The sequence below is a fragment of the Salmo salar genome, chromosome 09, assembly GCF_965601325.2.
Source record: "Salmo salar chromosome 09, fSalSal1, whole genome shotgun sequence".
NCBI classification, from domain to species: domain Eukaryota; kingdom Metazoa; phylum Chordata; class Actinopteri; order Salmoniformes; family Salmonidae; genus Salmo; species Salmo salar.
In genome coordinates, this window is record NC_138299.1 from 124238564 (window position 1) to 124260821 (window position 22258).

The following is a 22258-nucleotide window of genomic DNA, read 5'->3' on the forward strand; positions in this document are numbered from 1 at the left end:
TGACACTTGGTTGCCCTCCACACGCACACACACGCACAGTGGAAGCCCATTGGTCGAGGGTGCGTGGGTCGCTGGTTGTCGAGTCCGTTGACTGATTGTGTGCATTGTTGACTGAGACGCTCTATCGCTCTCTCTCTCCGTCCCTACCCCCAACCCCGTCCCTACCCCCAACCCTGTCACTGCTCCCAACCCTGTCACTTCACACTGGGACCTGTGCTCTGTCCCGTCTCGGCCTCAGTCCAGCCAGCAGCCGTCCTTTCTTCTCCTCTCCTCTTTTTGCTCCTCTCCTCTCTACATCCCTCGCTCGGTGCTCACTCTTTCTCTCTTGTTCTTTGTTTCTGTCTCTGCCTCCAGGCAGCGACCCAGTTCAAGACCAGCCTGGCGAAGTTAATGGAGATCCTGATGTCCAAGGAGCCGTCGTACGTGCGCTGCATCAAGCCCAACGATGCCAAGCAAGCAGGTAGGAAGGAAGCCGATGCATTGCCCGTACTGTGCTGTCAACAGGGTTGTATTCATTAGGGCACATCGCAGCAAAATCTTTCAAAACGTTCAATGGAAAACTAAAATGAGCTTTTCTGATTTGGTCATGGTAGTCCCTCCTTGTTCCAGTACATTTGCTTCCGTTTGGTGCCTAATGAATATAGTGTTTCACCTATATGCATTTAGCAGTGGCGCACCGCTGCATGAATACATGTTTATTTATTTTGGGGGATGGTAAAACTCTTTCAGTGTAAACTTAAATGACTAAAACCAGATATAAAATATGTCTTAATATATGTTTAAATAAGATCATCTCTGAGAACTAACAGTCACCAAAATAAAAACGAGACAGAATAAAACATTTAAAAAATGGCATGGCTTGGGGCCCTCATTTGATTTTGTTATGTTTAAGTAATTCCGATCGCATAAGAACACGGCATAAGCCATTGCAGGAAATTAGCTTTGAAACTGCAATTTTTCTCTCAGCCCCATGACAAAATATGCAGAATTGCCGGGAAACTAACTTTAAAACTGTGAAATGGTCTCTCAGCCATTAACTATGCCATCTGCTATCACACTTACTTACTTTTCTGTGCCAGTTCAATATCATTCTTTAAAATAATATCTTGTATCTACCATTCTTAAATCTGACCTTGCGTTTTGATTGTTTTCCGTGACATCAATGGCAGCACTGTACTTCACACTGCGTTGCTCAGTATATCGAGCTGGCCTTTGTCAATAGATGGCTTTCTGTGTCTGATACTGTTGCTCTTTCTCTCCTCACTCCTACCCTCCTTATTGTCTATTGTCTGCTTTTCTGGGACTAAGTTGGATCGATTGTTTTTATATGTTTTGTTTGAGTAAGCATCACGCGTTACTGCTAACAACTGTAACAACAAACATTCAACAAAAGCAAAAATGTAAATGTCAATAACAATGTATTGCATTCTCACCAGTTATGTACTACTGTAACTCAGGCTAATGTGCTTTCTCTCCCTCTCACCTCTATCTCTCTCTCAGGACGGTTCGACGAGGTTCTCATCAGGCATCAGGTGAAGTACCTGGGTCTGATGGAGAACCTCCGCGTGAGGAGAGCTGGCTTTGCCTACCGCCGCCACTATGAGACCTTCCTCCAGAGGTGACTATGGCTCGGTGCTAGTCCTGCCCGGCTCGGCGCCAGTCGTGCCTCTATCATGCTTGAATGTAGTTCACTGGCATTATAGGTTCATTCAATTGCAGATTAAATAATTATGCTAGCAAATTAATACACCTGTAAGTGATTGACTAATCTCCACAACTATTCAAAGTTAGTGATATAACCTAAATGTAATATTTTGCATATAATATACCAGTGTGTGTTGTTTTGTCTGTCCCTGGCAGGTATAAGTCCCTGTGCCCGGAGACCTGGCCTAGCTGGCAGGGCAAGCTGGCAGACGGAGTCTCCACACTGGTCAAACACCTGGGTTACAAACCTGAGGAGTACAAACTGGGCAGGTGAGGCCCTTATCCAGTGAAAACAATCATGACGGTACACACACACACACGAGCGCATGCTAATTCTAGTGACATGCATGTATCTCCCATTAGTTTATCTACATCCCATCTCCCTAACGAGTTCAGTGTCCACTTTGTGTTGATTTAATCCTGTAACTCTGCCTCCTCTCAGGGAAAAGCAAAAGTCCATTATCTCGTCAGGGCTGAACTAAATCCCCCCCAGTGCTGAACACGCTCTGAATGCCCCTGTGTGTTGTATAAAGGCACACTTCCAGCTTAGTGGCTCTCCGTTTGCTTTACAGATCCAAAATCTTCATCCGTTTTCCAAAGACCCTGTTCGCCACAGAGGACGCGCTGGAAACGAGGAAACACAGCCTCGGTGAGAGAGTCACGTGGTCTTAGTTGACAGCCATCACCTGCTGTCTGGTGACTGTAGTCTCTCCTCTAAAATACAGTAAGTAGAGTATCCGAACCCTCTGAACATCTCTCTCTCTCTCTCTCTCTCTCTCTCTTCAGCCAGCAAACTGCAGTCATCCTGGAAGGGCTACAACCAGAAGACCAAATACCGCAAACTCAGATCATCAGGTAGGAGGGCTACCCTTAACCTCTACGTCCGTGTCAGCAAGCGTTTAGCTCTTCTATAGGCACTGTGCATGTCTATTCGATTACTCTTGTCTTGTTCAGTTGGATGTTGTACTAAGTGCCTCAGAGTAGGAGTGCAGGCTTCGGATCAGTTTTTATCACACTGAATAAGATTGCACGGACAGAAGGGACCTTATCCTAGATCAGCACTGCTACTCTGAGACGTTTGATACAGACGGGCCCAGGTCTTGATTCTCTCGTCGCTGGATCTCAATGAACTCGGGTTAAATAATAAGTCGACTCATAAATTGTGTGTCCCTCTCCAGCGGTGGTGGTCCAGGCGTGGTGGAGGGGCATCCTGGCCTGTAGGAGGGCACAGCGCAGAAGGCAGGCCGCCAACACCATCCGCAGGTGGGTCTCTTCTGGGCACGAGTTTAACTTAACTAGGAGGGTGAAAGACAGTTGATAAATATCCATTAGCTTGTGACGCTGCTCTCGGCTCAATGGGCTCCCTTGGATTAGTCACACGAGTTCTACTCATATGGAGAAACCTGTGGGAAGTATTTACCCAGACGACATCTGCACGTGTTTTGGGCCACTGTGATGTTGGCGGTGTTGTGTTGATGTGTAGAAGTTCTTATCAATTTGTTGATGAACGTGTGCAGGAGTGTTTACAAAGCTCTCTGTCTCTCTCTGCCTGTGTCTTCTCAGGTTCATCAAGGGCTTCATCTACCGCCATAATGAGCGTTGTCCTGAGAATGAGTACTTCCTGGATTATGTGCGCTACTCCTTCCTGATGAAGCTGCGCAGGAACCTCCCCAAGTCAGTCCTGGACAAGAGCTGGCCCACGCCGCCGACCGCCCTCATCGAGGTAACGCAACATTACGCGAGACACAGAACTAGTCAGTAAACAGTCTCAATCACATTTAAACTGTACTATGATGTTGGTCAGGGTTCCCAGACTTTTTCACGTCCAGCGTTGGGGGACATAGAACACCCACCACGTTTGTTTCTCTGGGCACAAGCACTGTTCGTGACACAAGCTGTTTCTCTCTGCCCTCTCATTGGCAGAGAGAACGTTTTGCAGGTTTAATGCTTATTTCCATCAATTCTACACATTTTGTCATGAGGTGCAGAGAACATGTTGCAGTTTTAAAGCAAATTTTCTTGCAATTCCATACATTTTGCCATGTCTAATGTGTATTCATGTGATATTTGAGTGACTCAAATATTCCAACAAAATCTACGGGCTAAAAAACCGAAGGAAAAAACGTTAGCTGACATGGGCTAGTTGATCTGGACATTTCTGACAAGTTATAAATAGCTCTATAAGGTATACAATGACTGACATGACGAGAGGGAAACTGATGATGCACTTACCCTAATTTGAAATGGCACCTTGTGCATCCTACTATTACAAGTTGAAAGCTAGACTGAGTTCCTGTAAATAGTTTATTTATTTATTTATTTATATACATGCATACATACATACATACATACATACATACATACATACATACATACATACATACATACATACAGTATCAGTCAGAAGTTTGGACACACCTACTCATTCCAGGGTTTTTCTTTATTTTTACTATTTTCTACATTGTATAATAATAGTGAAGACATCAACACTATGAAAGAACACATCTGGAATCATGTAGTAACATTTTGGAACAGTTGATGTAGGCTATATTGAAATAGTTCTGTCTGAATCGAGGCATTTGTCTTGATGACATGTTTGACTTGTTAAAATGGTACGTGACAAGTCATTCTCCGTCCAATAGGCGTCGGAACAGCTACGTAAACTGCACATGCAGAACATGGTGTGGGGCTACTGCAAGAGGATCAACCCCGAGTGGAAACACCAGGTATATAGCGTATTATAGAGTACAGTAGTACAGTTTGTATGTCTTACAAATGAATGTCTATTCGTAGCTCTTCACCAATACGAGTTCAGAACTTCCAATGTTGGTCTTCTACTTCACCAATATAACTTCTCTCCAAACTGTTTGTCCATTCTCTCTGTCAATGAAGTTGGAGCAGAAAATGGTGGCCAGTGAGATCTTCAAAAACAAGAAGGACAACTACCCCCAAAGTGTCCCGAAGCTCTTTATGGGCACAAGACTCAGTAAGTGCCTTGATAAACACGCATGCATTCATGTATATATACACACACCTAACATTCTTCCTGTGCCTCTCTTTCCTCAGATGGAGAGGAGATTAACCCCAAGGTGTTGCAGTCACTTGGCAGTGAGAAGATGAAGGTCAGTACAGTACTAGAGTGTTAATATGCCCATTCGATTCTCTACTTTGGATGTATGTAGGGTTGTGTACTTGTCTTAATATATACTCAGTACAGTATATTGACGTGTTACTGATTCTTAACTCTGATGGTGTCTGTGGCATGGCTGTTCCAGCCTAGTGGTTAATGCTGCTCACTACAGCTCAAACGTTTTAAACCAGCCCAATGCCTTTGTGACACACCCTCTATCTTTCCCACGGTCTCTCCTCTTGTCCAATGAAATACAAAATCTTTAAAGATATATGAATCCCCCCACCCACCAATAATGTCCCCCTCTCACTCCTCAGTATGCAGTCCCAGTGACCAAGTACGACAGGAAGGGCTACAAGGCGCGACCAAGGCAGCTGCTGCTCACCTCCAACTGTGCCGTCATCGTGGAGGAGGCCAAGCTCAAGCAGCGCATCGACTACGCCGCTCTCAAAGGTCAGCGGTCACATGGTTCGGGGGGGGAGGATGGGTTGGGGTCAAATGCCGTTTCAATTGAAATTTCTGTTTACTTCCTAAATGGATTGAATGGAAATGGAATTGACCCATGCCCCGGGTTATTGTTGTCTGGGGTCCTTACAGAGGCCACGCTGAATTGGTCTGAGTGATGCTCATAGTTCTCCCAATGACCATTTCTCTCCCCTGTCTGTCTGTCTGTCTGTCCGGCCTCAGGTATCTCAGTCAGCTCTCTCAGTGATGGTGTTTTCGTACTGCACGTGCCCACTGAAGACAAAAAACAGAAGGTGAGGCTGACCTCAGCGCTGTCTTACACAGTCATAACATGGTCCTAACCCCATGTCCATAACCCCATGACACACTGGTTATTACGCACTTAACCGATGCCTCTGTTAGGTGTAGCAGTGAAGTAGCCTGATCCCAGGTCAGTTTGTGCTGTCTTGCCAACACCTATTGTCATTGTCACGCCAAACGCGAACAGATCTGGGACGGGCTAGTAGTGAAAGATGTAACTCCTCTCTGGTCTCCTCTGGTCTGTAGGGAGATGTGGTGCTTCAGAGTGACCACATCATCGAGACCCTGACCAAAGTGGCCATCTGTGCCGACAAGGTCAACAGCATCAACATCAACCAGGGAAGGTGAGTTGTTGCACTGAAACAGGCCGCGGTCGGATACTGGATTTGATGGTGTGTCATTCTGTTTGTGGTGTAGTTATCACTTTATTTGGATAGTCTATTTGTAGATACTGAGACCCGGAACTAGATAAGCCATGTACTGTGTTATTCAGTGGCATGTCAGCGTTCATTGAAAAACAGGTGTACGTTTCTGACATTTACTGGTCAGATTGTATTAATATAAATATAAACTATGCACAATCGACATTCTGGGATTAAATTGCTTGCATGGAATTCTACCACCAGCTGACAGGACTTGAATTCATAGACCCCAGCGATACATCACCATCTGCAATCAGATTAGTTTCATTTGTTAGAAAAATAGATATATTTTGACTGTAAATGAACTGCACCTCATCTCTTCCTCTCTCTCTCTCTCCCCCAGTATAACTTTCACGGTGGGCCAAGGTAAAGAAGGGATCATAGACTTCACCTCTGGCTCTGAGCTGCTGGTTGCCAAGGCGAAGAATGGCCACCTCTCAGTGGTGAGTCGGAATAACGGAGGGATATAAAGCATCAGTCCTCCCCTACAGGACTAATACAGTAGGTTGGAACATCAATACTGCATGATTGGAGTCAGAGTTGATTGATTATTGGAGTCCTGCACTAGTATTTATATAAGCTAACTGTACTTTACTTTTTAAGCTGGTTGTTGTTGTGTGACGTACAGGACATGATTGTTTTGTTAACGCCCCCTGTAAAACTGTACATTGATTTTCGTTGTAGGTGTATCTCAGGTAGAGACCATTTGTTCTGCATGTTTACATTGTAAAGATAACTTATTTGTAATGGTTACCTCTGTATTTCAGACTGCCCCTCGACTGAACTCAAGATGATAGCCATGACTGATCATCTGACCACGGCAAGGAAGTCCTTCCTGGAATACGCTCCTATTCACCAATCACAACCGCAGGCCATTCTCTGCCTAAGCCAATCAAATGCCAGCTCTCGCTACAGGAACGGCATGTGCTTCCCATTAAGAAAAAGTCAAGCGATTTAATTAATTGATATTTATGTTTATATATTTTGGAGATTAATACTTATTTGAATATTACGATTTTATATATGAAGCCAAGGAATAACAATGTTTTGGTGCATTTTTCCTGCACTACTTATCCTTCATTTGGGAACATGAACAAGCAGTCAATAAGGGTGTATCGGGTCTCCTTTGCTTTTTCTTTCCGTCATTCTTTTTTCACATTATTTTCTCTGTTCAGCAATGTAGACTTTGCACCCTCTCATACTACTCTAACTGTTTGGGGGCAGAGGCTGTTGTTAAAGTGGAAATGCTGTACATGGCTGATGGTATGTACGCTAGGTTTGTTATAAGCTATCGAGGAGCAGGGAGTTTGGTAGAGAAGGTCATAAGGAAGAGTTATTTTTTTCAAACTTGTCGACTCGGAAACAATACTCTGAAGGTTTTCTATCCGACGGGATATTAACAGAAAAGTCATGTGCATGTGTGACCTTTGACCCAGAGCATACTGGCCAGAATGTAGAGTACGTTTGGTCTGTGTAATGCCATAGATCTCTAAATCATTGTTTGATGTAAATATCATGGAGGAGCCCAAATGAAAGCGTAAACCAAAGCATTTTGGTGAGGAGGAATTTCGTTTTAGAATTGATTAATAATGGAAACGCCATAATGTATGGTCTTTACAGTGTATAACAGAGATACAGGAAAAAGGTCAAAAAGGCAAGAGAAAGAAAATGGGGTAAAGAATAGAAAACCGTTTTGTCTTTGCGTTTCTCTTGTTTTCCACCGAACAATTGTGCCTTTCTCCTTTACTAAGTTATTGTTAATGGATTATTTATGTTGATACACCCATTAAACAATGACACTTTGGGGATGACCTTGATTCCACTGTTGTTAGAGCCAGATGTCTCGTATACCCTCAGGATGGCCTGGAAGAAGACGATTCAGAGAGAAAGACGCATGCATACTGTACACACACTTCACTCCAAGTTAGACCTCTAGAGTTGAAGCTTTTTGGAAACACACTATTATCCATTTGCTTTCCTTTTGTGTCACGTCGCCATACTCTGGATAAGTGTGCTCTGGGTAAGTGTAGCAGCTCTCATCGGGCTATAGTAGTAGTCAGGACAATGTTCACTGCTTCTTTTAACACATTTTATCATTACTTTCCTGACAACATTTTTGTGCTATCCTTGTGACGGGGACGATAGTACAGATGAATGCACTAAATATTGATATAGAATCTATCCACGGTGTTACGCTACAATACAGCCTCAATGTTTCTGGCGTATTGACAACATACAGCCCAGCCCTCTCAACATGCTTTTAAAGTTTTGATTGGCACTTCTGAACACAGGTCTGCAAGAGAGATGAGGCCCCCATGCACTGCAGTAAATGCAATCGAGACACTTCCTGGTGTTTTAATACCTACGTCATAGGATATGCATCATAGCCACGGGTGTTCGTCACAGAAAGCACATGGATCAACGGTAACATCCTCAGGAACACTTAGCAATCTTTGTAACAAACCACAGGTGTGTTGGTATAACCCACGTGACACTACAGTTCATAGATTTGAGTTTTAATCTACACAACCTCTCCCCAGCAGACTTTCTGAGCTACGTTTCACTCTTCACGTTTCTGTGCTGCTTCTTCCTTGCTTTGCCTCTTGAGTGCCCCCCCCGCCCCATCCTCCTCCCTCTATGACCAAGCCTCTGAGCTGTGTACAGCTGACAACCCAGCGAAAGAACGGTATGACAGGTGCAATATGCCTAATTTAAGGTGTGCTACTGCACTGACGCTAGCCAAAGACGCAATAGTAGATGTGATGTCTGTTAATTGTCTGTTGTATGATTATATGTCAATTAATGTGTTATTATTTTCCTGGTGGAAGATGTGTGCTTGGTTAGTCTGGTCCCAGATCGGTCTGTGCTGTCTTGCCAATGCCAGACAGTGCAAACAGATCTGGGACCAGGCTATTGTGTTCTGTGCTCTAATAAGAGATTTGAGCCAAGTGAGGATTTGTAAGTGTAACATTCATTTTGACTTGTTCAAAAACTGTGTGTTGCTAATGTGCCTTGAGTTGAATAGAAATACAACCAATTTGGTATGGAATTCTGTGACAAATACCTCCTTGACGATGTCACTTCTTCCAGAGTAAAAACTATATATACCAAAAGATCTGATTCCTCCTTTTTAAAATGTCATAGAAGCTTCTCTATAAAGCCTGTCTCAAACCAAATTCTATGTTTAATCATTTACAATACACAAGTTATCAGTCCTGAGTTTCTGTATGCACCATCATGTAGAATTAGACCAACACAATAAAATGTAAAAATAAACTTTAAATTATATTATTCTGTCTGGGTCCTTCATTACAAATGTACTTCCTTGATAATTTGATGCATTTTAACAGTGAAACTAGATTATGCAAGTAAAGTTATGTTTACTCTGAATTATACATCTTTATAGACCCAAGCCAGATCAGCTAAAACCTACCATCTTGCAACATGTTGAAATGATGTTTTGATCTCAAGGGACTGTTCGAAGTGACGCAATCCTCTGCTGTGATGAGGAACTTGACATTATCTCTAGTCTTGAGTTTGAATAGTCTCTCTGCTCTACAAGTGTATAAAACCAACACACCAGGCTTTATTAATAGTTTTGAACTGTTATTTAAAAACATGGCATCAATGTTCACTTATATCTAGTCTAGTCTAGCCAATATCAGTGGTTCATCATTCGGAAAAGTTAAGTTAGTTTATCTTTCAAAAGTGGTAAGTTTCTTTTTAGTAACCATTCTACCTTTTGTGTTCTGACTTTTTTTTTGACATTTGACACTGATGCCATAACTTTTATTGTAATAATCATATTATAACATGTGTAATAAGTTATATTGTAATCTTAGTGGCAACAGGTTATTATGAAATCTTGCAAACTCAGCGGATTAAAGTCTGTTTTGGGAAGTCCGATATTACACCATTAAAAATAAATGTATAATTATTTTCTATTTATGTTGACTTAATTACAATTCAATAACATACAATAAAATGTATAGTTGACAAGTTTGTTTTATAGCCTAAGCTACACAATATTATGCCATATGATTGTTTTTAGGCCTATATCAGGTTTTGAAGTCATAATAATTAAATGTATTAATGATATTTCCTGTTTTTAGCCATGGCTGAAATGACAACTGCGACTGCGTGGATCTGTATTGTTCCATTTTATGCTGTGAACAATGCCTCAATTTACACAAAGGAATGCGGAAGAACCACTTCCATATTCAAACCACTTCTCTTGTGAGTCTTGTATGTTGGTGAATAAGCGGGCAATAGACAAGTATATTCTGTTAAACCAGTCACCGCAAGAGTGAGTCTCCCCAGTCCCCATAATGGCAGTGGGGCCACGCAGTATAGAACTACAGGAGCGTCGTGTGCAACTAGTAGAGAGCTGGAGCCAAAATGTCACCCACCTCCAGGAGCTTCTTTACCAGGTAGGGGCTCTTACTGAGGAGGACCTCAGCTTGGTGAGAGGGGGAGGTCGCCCGGGGGAGAGGGACTGCATGAGGACTCTGCTGGATGTGCTTCATGGGCGTGGAGAGGAAGCCTGTCGAGCATTCTTTCATGTACTACAGTCACAGAGAGCCAACACAGAGTCAGAGTCTATGCTAGCTGCTATCCCACCTGAGGGCTCTGGAACCAGCAGCAGTGGCTCTGGTCCAACCAACATGCAGGAGCACTTAAGGAAACACAAGGACATATTAGGCAGGCAGCACAGTCCCGTTGGTTACCTTAGTATCAGGACTAGTTGCTGTAGTAGCTCAGAGAGTGTTGATGAGCCTGGTTCCTTTACAGATATTACGTTGTCCAGGTGCGTGGGCTACTCTGTTCCCCTGCAGTACCACCAGCATGAGGCAGCCATGGTGTGTGATGCCTTCCGGAGCCAGGACCAGGTCTGTACCTTTCAAGATGTCTGCCAGAGTCTGCTGTCTGTTCCAGGAGACAACATGTCTCTGCTCTCGGGGGTGGCTGGCAGTGGGAAGACCACCGTGGTTATACGGCTGGTTTATGAGTGGGCCAGGGACTCTGACTCCCAGAAGATAGTCCTGTCCCTATCCTTCAGAGAGCTCAATCTGCTCAGTGAGCCTCAGAGCCTGCAGGAGCTTCTCCTGGTGCACTACAGCCACCTCAAACCTGTTCTGGCCCGGGTCGTTGACTCCCAACCCGGCCGGATCCTGCTCATCTTGGACGGGCTCGATGAATTCCGCTTCCCTCTGGACTTTGAACGGAGTCCCAAGTGCTCGGACCCGGAGCGGAGGCTGGGTATGGGGGAGATGGTGGTGAACCTGATCAAGGGTCACCTCCTCCCCGGTATCTCCATCCTGGTCACATCACGGCCCCACGCCGTCTCCAAGGTCCCTCCCCTGCTGGTGACCCAGCTATACAGCGTCCTGGGCTTCTCCACAGACCAACAGAGGCACTACTTTGAGCACAGCTGCAGCGCTCCCCTGGTGGCCTCTGACGTGTGGGGCTACGTTTCCTCTCACCAGCCCCTCCAGCTCATGTGTCGTATACCGGCCTTCTGCTGGATTGTCTCCACTGCCCTCCGTGACGGAGCCCCCTCCTGCTTTAGCCAAGTCACCACCACCACTCTGCCCAGTACAGCAAGGACAACGCCAGCAGGCTCCAGTGATACCACCAGCAACGACAACAGCACTGAAAAAGCCACTCCAACCCCTTCCACCTTCTCCTCCACTGTTCCTCCACTGTTCCTCCACTGTTCCTCAAACCAGTATGGAGAAAAAAAAATGTATGAAATGAATGAACTGTATTCACTACTGTAAGTCGCTCTGGATAACAGCGTCTGCTAAATGACTAAAATGTAAATGTAAAATGTTCCCAGGGTGATGTCAATGAGCTGCGATGTCAAGCACATCACCATCACAGAGATCTACTGCTGCTTCCTCAAGTCCATCCTGGTGTTCCACGGAGAGGGCCGCAGTCAGGAAGGCTGCAGCCCGCAGCGTCTCCAGGAGGCCCCGCGGGTCCTACAGGAGATGCGGCCCATGCTGAGAGACCTGGGAGCCATGGCCTTCCAGGGCCTACTGGAGCGGCACTTCCTCTTTGACCAGGCTGATCTGAGCTCTTTCTCCCTGGACTGCAGTGGGCTGACCAAGGCCTTCCTGGTGGAGATCCTCCAAGAGGACCGGGCCTCGCTCACCTACCAGAGGAGCTTCCACTTCCTCCACACTAGTGTACAGGAGTTCTTGGCTGCTCTGTACTACGTCCTGCAGGCCCTCTCCGGCTCAGACCCGTTCTCAGGGCTCAAGTCAGCCGTCGGTGTAGCCATGTTTCCAGTTGCCCTGCACAAAGTGTTAACCTCCACTGCTAATAAGCTGCTGAGGCCCAGACGGCTCCTGCGCAGATACATCAAGAAGGCTTTCTCCTGGGGTGGACACCATCAGTCTGGTCACATGGACCTCTTCTGCAGGTCAAATAACATGTGCATAAAAAAAACATGTACAAAAACATAGACAAAAGTAGTGTTGTGTTTTGTCATTCACTTCATCCTATATTAACATTCACAAAATGTCTCTGTTAACTTATTTTTCTCTCCATTAATTGTACATTATTTTGTATTTTTCTCCTTAGATTTGTATCTGGTCTATTGGTACCTCAAACCCGTGTCATCCTGGATGGATTATTCCGAGGCAGATCACAAATACTCCCATCTCTCTCCTCCTCCTCTCTATCCCTGCCCTCTACTTCTCCTCCTCCCACCCCTCCCTTTCTCCTGAGCCTGCTCCACTCCCAGCTCCGATGTGGCAGACTGAGTCCAGAGAGGCAGGTCAACGTGTGCCACTGCCTGTACGAGGCCCAGGACCCAGGCCTGGCGCAGCGTCTACAAGCCTGGCTGCAGGTCCTGGCCCAGCAACAGGTCCCAGACCAGTCTACCCCAGCCAAGAGAGACTGGAGCGAGCTGGCCTTCCTGCTGCAGCTGAACCCAGACCTGCAGGATCTGAATCTGGAGGCCCAGGGGCTGGACGCAGAGGGCCTGCACAGACTGTTGCCTGTACTCCCTCTCTTCAGCACCCTCAGGTGGGCTAAATCAGGTGTAACACCTTAAATCAGGCTTAATCCAAACACAAAAATTAAGTGATCTATATTTTTCTCCAAACAGTATTTGTTTCTTGATACATGAGAATGAAAACCATGTGTATTTATCTCCTGTATTCGTTCCTCATAAAGGCTAGGGCAGAATCCACTGGGTCCAGAGGGGGCAGTTGTGTTAGCCTGTGCCGTGCAGAGCCCAGACTGCCGTGTCGAGAGACTGTGGTGAGGACAGTATAAGGGCTAATTGAAGCAGAGAGAATAGTTGGATAGGATAACTGACATCACCACCTTGGAGGGACTACGTGCACAAATGTTTATTGTCTGTTGCAAAGCGGTTTAAAACGTTTTCCATGGCATGCCCTAATGAACACAACCCTGTGGAATTGTTCTGGTTCCAGGGTGGCGGAGACAGGACTGGGTTGTGAGGGACTCATGGTGCTTACAGAAGGACTGAAAGACAACCACACAGTGGTCGACCTCAGGTAACACAGGATATCAATGCTCTGATAGGCTACAGGTACTCAATAAAACTCATTATAAAGCAGTCTCTCACCAATCATTGTCTGCCATCTTTCCATGGTTTAAGGATGGCCATCAATCACATTGGCGATGTGGGAGCGGGCTATCTGGCGGATCTACTGCGGACCAATCATACACTTAAAGATGTCAGGTGAGGATGAGAAAGCACTGCGATCAAAGATATCATCCTTTGCGGTTAAAAACAGCCTAGTTACACATCTGTGGTCAAGTTCTCTCACATTCTCATGTCAGTTCACACTAGGTAATTACAAGAATAAGGCCTGGATTCAAACGATTGCAGATGTGCACTATCGCTGTACCTAGGTTATTAATCTGTCTTGGATTGATCCTCGACCATTGGCTTTTGGTCAAGTAAAACAATATTAGCAACAGACTTGTTTTTGTGTTCTTCAGGCTCCGTGACAACCAGATTACTGATAAGGGAGCAGAACTCCTCATGGAAGCACTGACTAAGAATACCACTCTGGAACATCTCTGGTGAGCAGTATACACACACACACTCTGTTATACCATGTTATACCATGCGGTCATCCCCCTCTTCAAAGGGGGTGACACTCTAGACCCAAACTGTTATAGACCTATATCCATCCTGCCCTGCCTCTCCAAAGTCTTCGAAAGCCAAGTTAATAAACAGATCACTGACCATTTCGAATCCCACCGTACCTTCTCCTCTGTGCAATCCGGTTTCCGAGCTGGTCACCGGTGCACCTCAGCCACGCTCAAGGTACTAAACGATATCATAACCGCCATCGATAAAAGACAGTACTGTGCAGCCGTCTTCATCGACCTGGCCAAGGCTTTCGACTCTGTCAATCACAGTATTCTAATCGGCAGACTCAACAGCCTTGGTTTCTCAAATGATTGCCTCGCCTGGTTCACCAACTTCTTCTCAGACAGAGTTCAGCGTGTCAAATCGGAGGGCCTGTTGTCCGGACCTCTGGCAGTCACTATGGGTGTAACACAGGGTTCAATTCTCGGGCCGACTCTTTTCTCTGTATACATCAACGATGTCGCTCTTGCTGCGGGTGATTCTCTGATCCACCTCTACGCAGACGACACCATTCTGTATACATCTGGCCCTTCTTTAGACACTGTGTTAACTAACCTCCAAACGAGCTTCAACGCCATACAACACTCCTTCCATGGCCTCCAACTGCTCTTAAACGCTAGTAAAACCAAATGCATGCTTTTCAACCGTTCGCTGCCCGCACCCACCCGCCCGACTAGCATCACTACTTTGACAGTTCTGACTTAGAATATGTGGACAACTACAAATACCTAGGTGTCTGGCTAGACTGTAAACTCTCCTTCCAGACTCATATTAAGCATCTCCAATCCAAAATTAAATCTAGAATCAGCTTCCTATTTTGCAACAAAGCCTCCTTCACTCACGCCGCCAAACATACCCTCGTAAAACTGACTATCCTACCGATCCTCGACTTCGGCGATGTCATTTACAAAATAGCTTCCAATACTCTACTCAGCAAATTGGATGCAGTCTATCACAGTGCCATCCGTTTTGTCACCAAAGCCCCTTATACCACCCATCACTGCGACCTGTATGCTCTAGTCGGCTGGCCCTCGCTACATATTCGTCGCCAGACCCACTGGCTCCAGGTCATCTATAAGTCTTTGCTAGGTAAAGCTCCACCTTATCTCAGCTCACTGGTCACCATAGCAACACCCACCCGTAGCATGCGCTCCAGCAGGTATATCTCACTGGTCATCCCCAAAGCCAACACCCCCTTTGGCTGCCTTTCCTTCCAGTTCTCTGCTGCCAGTGACTGGAACGAATTGCAAAAATTGCTGAAGCTGGTGACTTATATTTCCCTCACTAACTTTAAACATCAGCTATCTGAGCAGCTAACCGATCGCTGCAGCTGTACATAGCCCATCTGTAAATAGCCCACCCAATCTACCTACCTCATCCCCATATTGTTTTTATTTACTTTTCTGCTCTTTTGCACACCAGTATTTCTACTTACACATCATCATCTGCTCATATATCACTCCAGTGTTAATTTGCTAAATTGTAATTACTCCGCTATTATTGCCTATTTATTGCCTTACCTCCTTACGCCATTTGCACTGTATATAGACTTTCTTTTTTTTCTATTGTGTTATTGACTGTTGTCACGTCCTGACCATATACTTAGGTATTTTTGTATTATATTTGGTCAGGACGTGGCAGAGTTATGTTTGGTTATGGTATAGTGGGGTTGTGAGTGTTGGTTTAGGTTCTAGGTTAGGTTTCCTATGTGTAGGTTCGGTGCTGGACTCTCAATTGAAGGCAGGTGTGTTGAGTTGTCTTTGATTGGGAGTCCTATATTAGTAGGGTGTGTTTGTCTGTGTGTTTGTGGGTAATTGTATTTTGCACTGTGTTTCGTTTCACCTGTGAAACTGTCACCTTTCTCCTTTGCGTTTTTATTTTGTTTTGTCGTTTCCATCTATAATAAATATGATGTGGCACAGGCAACCCACTGCGTATTGGTCATCGAGTGATTTCGACATATCTTCCAATGAGGGAGAATACGAGGAACGTGACAACTGTACGCTTGTTTATTCCATGTGTAATTCTGTGTTGTTGTTTGTGTCACACTGCTTTGCTTTATCTTGGCCAGGTTGCAGTTGTAAATGAGAACTTGTTCTCAACTAGCTTACCTGGTTGAATAAAGGTAAAATAAAAATAAATATGCTCCAATTAATACATTTCTTATAAAACATTTGAATTCCAATCTGGAGGTATGCATTTAAAAAAATAAATGTTTTACCTTTATTTAACTAGGCAAGTCAGCTAAGAACAAATTCTTATTTTCAATGACGGCCTGCCCCTGCCTTGTTCAGGGGCAGAATGACAGATTTTTACCTTGTCTGATCGGGGATTCGATCTTGCAACCTTTCGGTTACTAGTCCAACACTCTAGGCTACCTGCCGCCCCAACTGTAACCTTAACATCTTTCATTTAGTTGACTTAGCATTGATACTGTTATCTGCTCAGTTTCCTTCTATTTGAACAAGACAATATTTCACATATGTTGATATTTCATTGCGACTTTGTCTCTTTGCTCAGGATGTTTGACAACAAGTTATCAAAGGAGGGAGTCAGGAAGCTGAAGGAGTTCGCCAGGAGCACGTCTCATCTGGACATCAAAGTGTGCATCTGATTTCATCTGCCTTTCCTGTTGCTGATGATAGACTCCAAGTACTTTATCATTGGTGGATGGTGTGGTTGTTTATAATTTGTGTGATATGGTACTTTTGCACATATACATGGTATGAAAGATGTTATTAGTATTTAATTCTTATTTTTGTTCAAACAACTAAGAGTTTATATTTGGTTGTCAGGTTGTAATAGGTCAATGAATGGAGCCATAGGTCAATGAAATCGTCTGCAATAGGTCTACACGTTTTTCCAATAGGTTGCATTCTTGTGTTGTCAGAAACGCCTCCAAGTAACGAGTTTAAACGTTTAAACAGCACTTCTATGTATGGCCAGCAGAGAGCAATAGACCTGCATACACATAACCTACTGGAAAGCTAGGGTTATAGTCTACTATGTGCAAATTAGATGATCATGGTCACTCTCTAACAAAGTTGGGCATTAATGGGTTAACAATAATTTGTTGGTTGCCAACAAAATTTCACTACATAGAATTAATATTGAAATGTATTAAGTTGAGGGTGACAAAATTAAATTGAGAGTATTTCTTTATTCTACCACAAGATGTCACCATCAATATAAACTTTTCTGCAGTGTTTTTGTTTGCATCCTTCCTAGTCTGGTCCATGGGGACATGGCATTATCCTTTGTTTCCCATTTCCATAGAAAAACGAAAATATGTCAAGTACCTGAATAATAAGGTCATTTTTGTGATGCCCAGGGACAATGCTACTATTACCACAAATCGAATTCTATATTTTGTCACCTGTGAAGGTAGAAACTCTTATCCCCTTTGTTATGCACTTTGGAAAAAGTTTGTCCGAAAATGCTTCCCATTTAACTCAACCATAAACAAGTTTGCTATTTTTGTTTTATCTATAAATAGACTAGGCAATGTACAAAACTCTACCTGTAATTGAAAATATAACAATGCGTGCAAGTCCTTATTTAAGTTGATATTATTTGCCATAACTCCCAGGTCAAATGTCAAAACATTAGCAGGCTGTTTTCACCAATTATTTATTTCATCATTTAAGCGCTCTCTGATTGGTTTGAGCTCTTCTCTAGCTCAGGGCCTGGCCAATGGAGACGCAGGCTTGTTTGTGCAGCTTTCGGTGCGAAAATAAAAGCAGGAATCTGCTTTGAAAAGAGAAATGTTGATGCAAAGAAACAAAAGATTGAGTCAAGTCTACAATCTACAGTATATATATGTTATTTGTTGTTTTGAGAAGAACAACGATAGATTTTAAGACAAAGACAGAGTCCAGTCAGTGGAGAGGCAGGCGACACTCAGACACTCAGGTATGGTGCCGCACTTTAGGGATGCGCTTCTGTTATTCTACGGGGAGGAATCTGTAAATTCTCTACTTTGCTTTTATAGAAAATTGATCACTGAAAAAATATATATCAGCTATGTTACACTGAGTGCAGAAATGCAATATAGTTTCTATTTTGTCATATCTTCGTATCTGAAATGATGTAGACTGATTATCCGAGACAAAACATGCAACAATGTTTCAATTGAAACTTCTCTTAAAATGACTGTGTATAGGCCTGTCAAGGAAAGTATGAGTCAATTATACTATGAATTTGATATTGTTACATGAGGTGTTTATTGTTGCTTGCAGTGCTGTTAGTTTTCAATATAGCAACTTTACTGTTACATATTGTCTTGTACACGTGATTTAAGAGGGTGATCATCCCAATTCGGTTTTTGTTTATGGCGCTTCGCATGAGTAGCCTATACACCGTTTGCAACGCTTTCACTGGTATCTCGAAATGTTTCAATTATTTTAGGGAAACAACAGCATGCAGTTGACTTTTTCACAGTGTCATCGTATCATGATTTTATTTTGCATTTCTACAGATTGAGTTTAAGAGTTTATATTTTTAATATCCATAGGGGTATTTGCTTTACAACGAAGTACAGCCATATAAGATAATACTGTCCTTACCTGTGTGTCCATTTATTCATATTTTTAGTAATAACATTAACATTGCGGGGAAATGTGCTGCATAATAATAGTGAAACCATAAAATGTCGTTGCTGCCAAAACAGCAGCAATAAAGGACATTGAGATTTGTGAAACTGCATGGAAGCTGTAGACTAATTGCAGTTTTGTTGCGAACAGTGAGGCTATTCCTATGCACTGCGTGCTGTGTTTTCGATACTGAACAGCTGATCTTCGTGCGAAATAGATGGGGTGTAGGAGCAGGAGGCGCATTCAGAGGGCTGATAGATTTCAGTCCAGCTCAGACCAGTTTATAGAGCTGCTCATTTCCCGCACCATGCTGTTATTGTTTAAGAACCTCACAAGGACACGGCGAATCAAAATATAGGCTTAATACACATTGTCAATAGTACTGAGGACCTGACCTTCACACATATCAATAAAATAACTAACTAACATATATAGGCTAATATGTAGTAAAAATAAAACGACTGTGAAATCACTAGAAAACGAATACCACCTCATAGACTAATATAGTGTGCAATGCGTGTCTAATGGTTAGTTGGCCAGGGGTCTGTTGTTCATCGCTGGGTCATACAATTATTTGGGAATGAATTTGACAAAATATGAATGTTTCAGGCTACATTTCGTGATACATGGGCTTAGTACGGGCAACGTATCCTCGTCATTATCTATTACGTTACACTATTAGCCCATAGGCAGGTTTTGATGTCGGGTGAAGATGGCGATGGGAACAAAACGTTCACGTCGCTGAGAATCTCGCGCCGCACTGGTTCGAACCGGCTGGAACTTGGCCTCACGTGGAGTCACTCTTTGGTCGCGTTATTAATATGCAGCCAATTGTAGAGGTCCAGGAAACTATCTGCCAATCAGAGGGAGCTAGGGCGGGGTTTTGTAGTCCAGGCACGCTCATTGAAGAGCTCAGCTGTTTTGTAATAGTGAAAAATGATTATCCTACAAGGACAAAGACAAGGGAAACCCAGTGACTTAAAGGCTGATAGCTTCCTCTTCTACTGTACACATACCATAATTAGCGTAAGTAGGTATATCCCCCTTATGTATTGGCTACCTCTGATGTATCCCTCACCAAGTCATATACAGTTTCGTATAGTATGAATGTCAAACAACTACCAAATGTGTCTCTTCACACTTAGACCAGACCCTTAATATGTATCAACCTTATCTTCCAGGCCACCAGCCCTCCTTCGTTCTACGAGCCTCATTGTGCCCCTCTTCTCCCCATGAAGATGGCACCCTCCCTGGCCACAGCCTTCTCCAGGCGCTGGTGGATGGCTGTGACTGCGGTCATAGAGAACCTGCTGTTCTCTGCTGTGCTGCTGGGCTGGGGCTCCCTGCTCATCATGCTCAAGTCTGAAGGCTTCTACTCCTACCTCTGCAGAGAACCTGGTAAGGCTGTGTATCATGATGCACTACAATACCCATAATGCTCCGTGTTATAGATCCTGTTTTGTCACTATAGGCGGTTGGGAAATTAAGACAATTGGTCTGATTTAAACAGTATAACACTATTCCAGGTGCTCAAAGTTATTTCATGTTGTAGGCCATTTTTATTACAATGAATAGGAAACCCCAAAAAGGGAATACCGTTATTACATGTGTTATACCTGTGTTATTATACAAGTATTGTAGATGTGAGAATGATGGAAGGTTTTTGTTGCTTCAGTGAATGCGTAGTTGATGTTGCTTTAAATACTTGTTTTCATTGTGACATTTAGCAACGTTTGTTTTTATAGCATTTTTTTCCTATATCTAGTTTTGGGGGGGAAGGGAAAAGGGGATACCTAGTCAGTTGTCCAACTGAATGTGTTCAACTGAAACATGTCTTCAGCAAGTGAGACAGGTGAATGGGTATCACTTGGGCTTGGAAGGTCTGACAAAGATTGAGTGTGTTTTAAGCTATCCTACTTATTATGCTTATTTCATTCAGCAACAAAAGGTGTTTCTATTTCACTACTGTGAGACGAAGAGGACTTTATGTGTCTGTGAGGTTCTAATTCAGTCGCGTTTGTTGGAATGGTGCAACACTTCAATAGTGCTCTGTAGAATAATACCATAAGTTATTTCATTGGGGGTTACAATAGAAGGATGTGATAGAATGTTCAGATCAACTGGATGTTCTGTGGGTGAGGATAGGATGAAGGGGTGGGGGTTTCTAATCCAATCACATTGAGCAGAGGAATTGTATGAGTTTCCACTTACATTTGACATGATCAGTTCCTCCTGAGGGGCTTTGTCTGCTTCAATGCAAATGTAACCAGGGCCATATTCACAGAGTCACAGAGTAGGAGTGCTGATATTACATTTACATTTACATTTAAGTCATTTAGCAGACGCTCTTATCCAGAGCGACTTACAAATTGGTGCATTCACCTTATGATATAGGATCTGTTTCTCCTTTTAGATCATGACTTAGATTACATAGACAGGGAGACCTGATCCTAGATCAGCACTTCTACTCTGAAATGCTTTACGAATACAGGCCCAGAGCAACTACTGCAGAATATGACATAATTGGGGTTTTTGAACAGTTTTTTGATGATGTTGCCATAAAGGACAGCAAGTGGCCTTTTAAAAAATGCACTTATACAGCCTGGCTAGTGTTGAAAGTGTGTGAGAGGGATTTATTATATCATTGTTCAAGACACTTGCGTTGTTTCCAGCCCAGCCAAAGTTGAGCTTTGAGACAAAAAACACATCAATAGCAGTCAGCCTGTTTAATAAGCCTCTAATGCAGCTATGATTCAGAGCTCTCTCTCTCAGTGGGGATTTGATGATTCCACTAAATCATCCACATCACAGAGATGATGGATGAAACCATGGGATGGTGGGATGAAAGTACCAGGTACATTTCCAGGTGCTCATAAGGGCATCTTTTGTTTTATTGGTTTATTTGCATCTAAATGCTACAGCAAACCGGTGACTTGGATCTTTCTCCTCTCTCGCTCTGTCTTTCTCTCTCTCGCTCTGTCTTTCTCTCCCTCTCTCTCTCTTTCTCTCTCCCTGTTCCCATAGTCTATTACTCATCTGTCCTCCTTTCATCTTTCAAATACACAGACACTTAGGGAGGCAGTGGGACTAGAACATATAATAATATCATTAGAACATGGCCTGTGATGGACTAGAACATATAATAATATCATTAGAACATGGCCTGTGATCGACTCAAGAATCCTCTGATCATCTGCCACAGTGTTTTCTATTTTCCAGGCAGCATTTAACATGTGAATAAGCCCTTTCATTTATGCAGATCAGGTCAGTCTTGACACTCTTTCATCCTTGCCTTCTCGTATGTTTTAAAAGATGAATGCATTCAAAAAGGGTATGTGTCAAATAGATTGCTGAGAGTCCTTTATGTGTTTGGTGTCATGGTGACCTTGGTCCCCATATCATTGGTTCCATTGAAAGGATCTGAGATTGGACCGTGGGCTGCTTCTGTTTTGGTTCCTCACCTATCTGCTAATGGAAAAGTTTGTGGTTAGGCTGACATTGGGAA

The 22258-nt window shown here is 43.6% G+C and overlaps 4 protein-coding genes across 9 annotated transcripts in view; all 4 read left to right on the plus strand.

The window, feature by feature from the left end:
* The window catches only part of LOC106612655 (unconventional myosin-Ic), a 60006-nt gene extending 50697 nt beyond the window's left edge, over positions 1-9309 (plus strand). For 3 of the 5 annotated variants that reach the window (XM_014214041.3, XM_014214045.3, XM_082956189.1), the window contains exons 18-32: positions 355-460; positions 1501-1618; positions 1861-1974; positions 2277-2353; positions 2491-2559; positions 2883-2967; positions 3268-3427; positions 4347-4430; positions 4597-4690; positions 4771-4826; positions 5152-5287; positions 5522-5592; positions 5846-5943; positions 6365-6522; positions 6789-9309. In XM_014214041.3, the coding sequence (XP_014069516.2) occupies positions 355-460; positions 1501-1618; positions 1861-1974; positions 2277-2353; positions 2491-2559; positions 2883-2967; positions 3268-3427; positions 4347-4430; positions 4597-4690; positions 4771-4826; positions 5152-5287; positions 5522-5592; positions 5846-5943; positions 6365-6491 (1395 nt within the window). In that variant the 3' untranslated portion in view covers positions 6492-6522; positions 6789-9309. The remainder of the gene's footprint in view (positions 1-354; positions 461-1500; positions 1619-1860; positions 1975-2276; positions 2354-2490; positions 2560-2882; positions 2968-3267; positions 3428-4346; positions 4431-4596; positions 4691-4770; positions 4827-5151; positions 5288-5521; positions 5593-5845; positions 5944-6364; positions 6523-6788) is intronic. The other 2 variants (XM_045724414.2, XM_014214043.3) reach the window with 1 other exon arrangement.
* A 242-nt stretch (positions 9310-9551) lies between these two features.
* On the plus strand, positions 9552-11801 carry LOC145858066 (NACHT, LRR and PYD domains-containing protein 3-like). Its single transcript, XM_082956190.1, has 2 exons — positions 9552-9732; positions 10134-11801. Exon 2 carries the CDS (start codon positions 10350-10352, stop codon positions 11799-11801), a length of 1452 nt encoding a protein of 483 aa, XP_082812316.1. The 5' UTR covers positions 9552-9732; positions 10134-10349.
* A 5-nt stretch (positions 11802-11806) lies between these two features.
* LOC106612656 (NLR family CARD domain-containing protein 3) lies at positions 11807-17718 on the plus strand. The gene is made up of 7 exons (XM_014214046.3): positions 11807-12448; positions 12610-13056; positions 13207-13293; positions 13470-13553; positions 13658-13741; positions 14005-14088; positions 16682-17718. The coding sequence occupies exons 1-7, from the start codon at positions 11865-11867 to the stop codon at positions 16773-16775; spliced, it is 1464 nt and encodes a 487-aa protein (XP_014069521.2). The 5' UTR covers positions 11807-11864; the 3' UTR covers positions 16776-17718.
* The window catches only part of LOC106612657 (large neutral amino acids transporter small subunit 4), a 32142-nt gene continuing 26827 nt past the window's right edge, over positions 16944-22258 (plus strand). The window contains exons 1-2 of one of the 2 annotated variants that reach the window (XM_014214047.3): positions 16944-18073; positions 19935-20151. In XM_014214047.3, coding sequence (XP_014069522.1) covers positions 17981-18073; positions 19935-20151 — 310 coding nt within the window. In that variant the 5' untranslated portion in view covers positions 16944-17980. The remainder of the gene's footprint in view (positions 18074-19934; positions 20152-22258) is intronic. The other variant, XM_014214048.3, reaches the window with a different exon arrangement.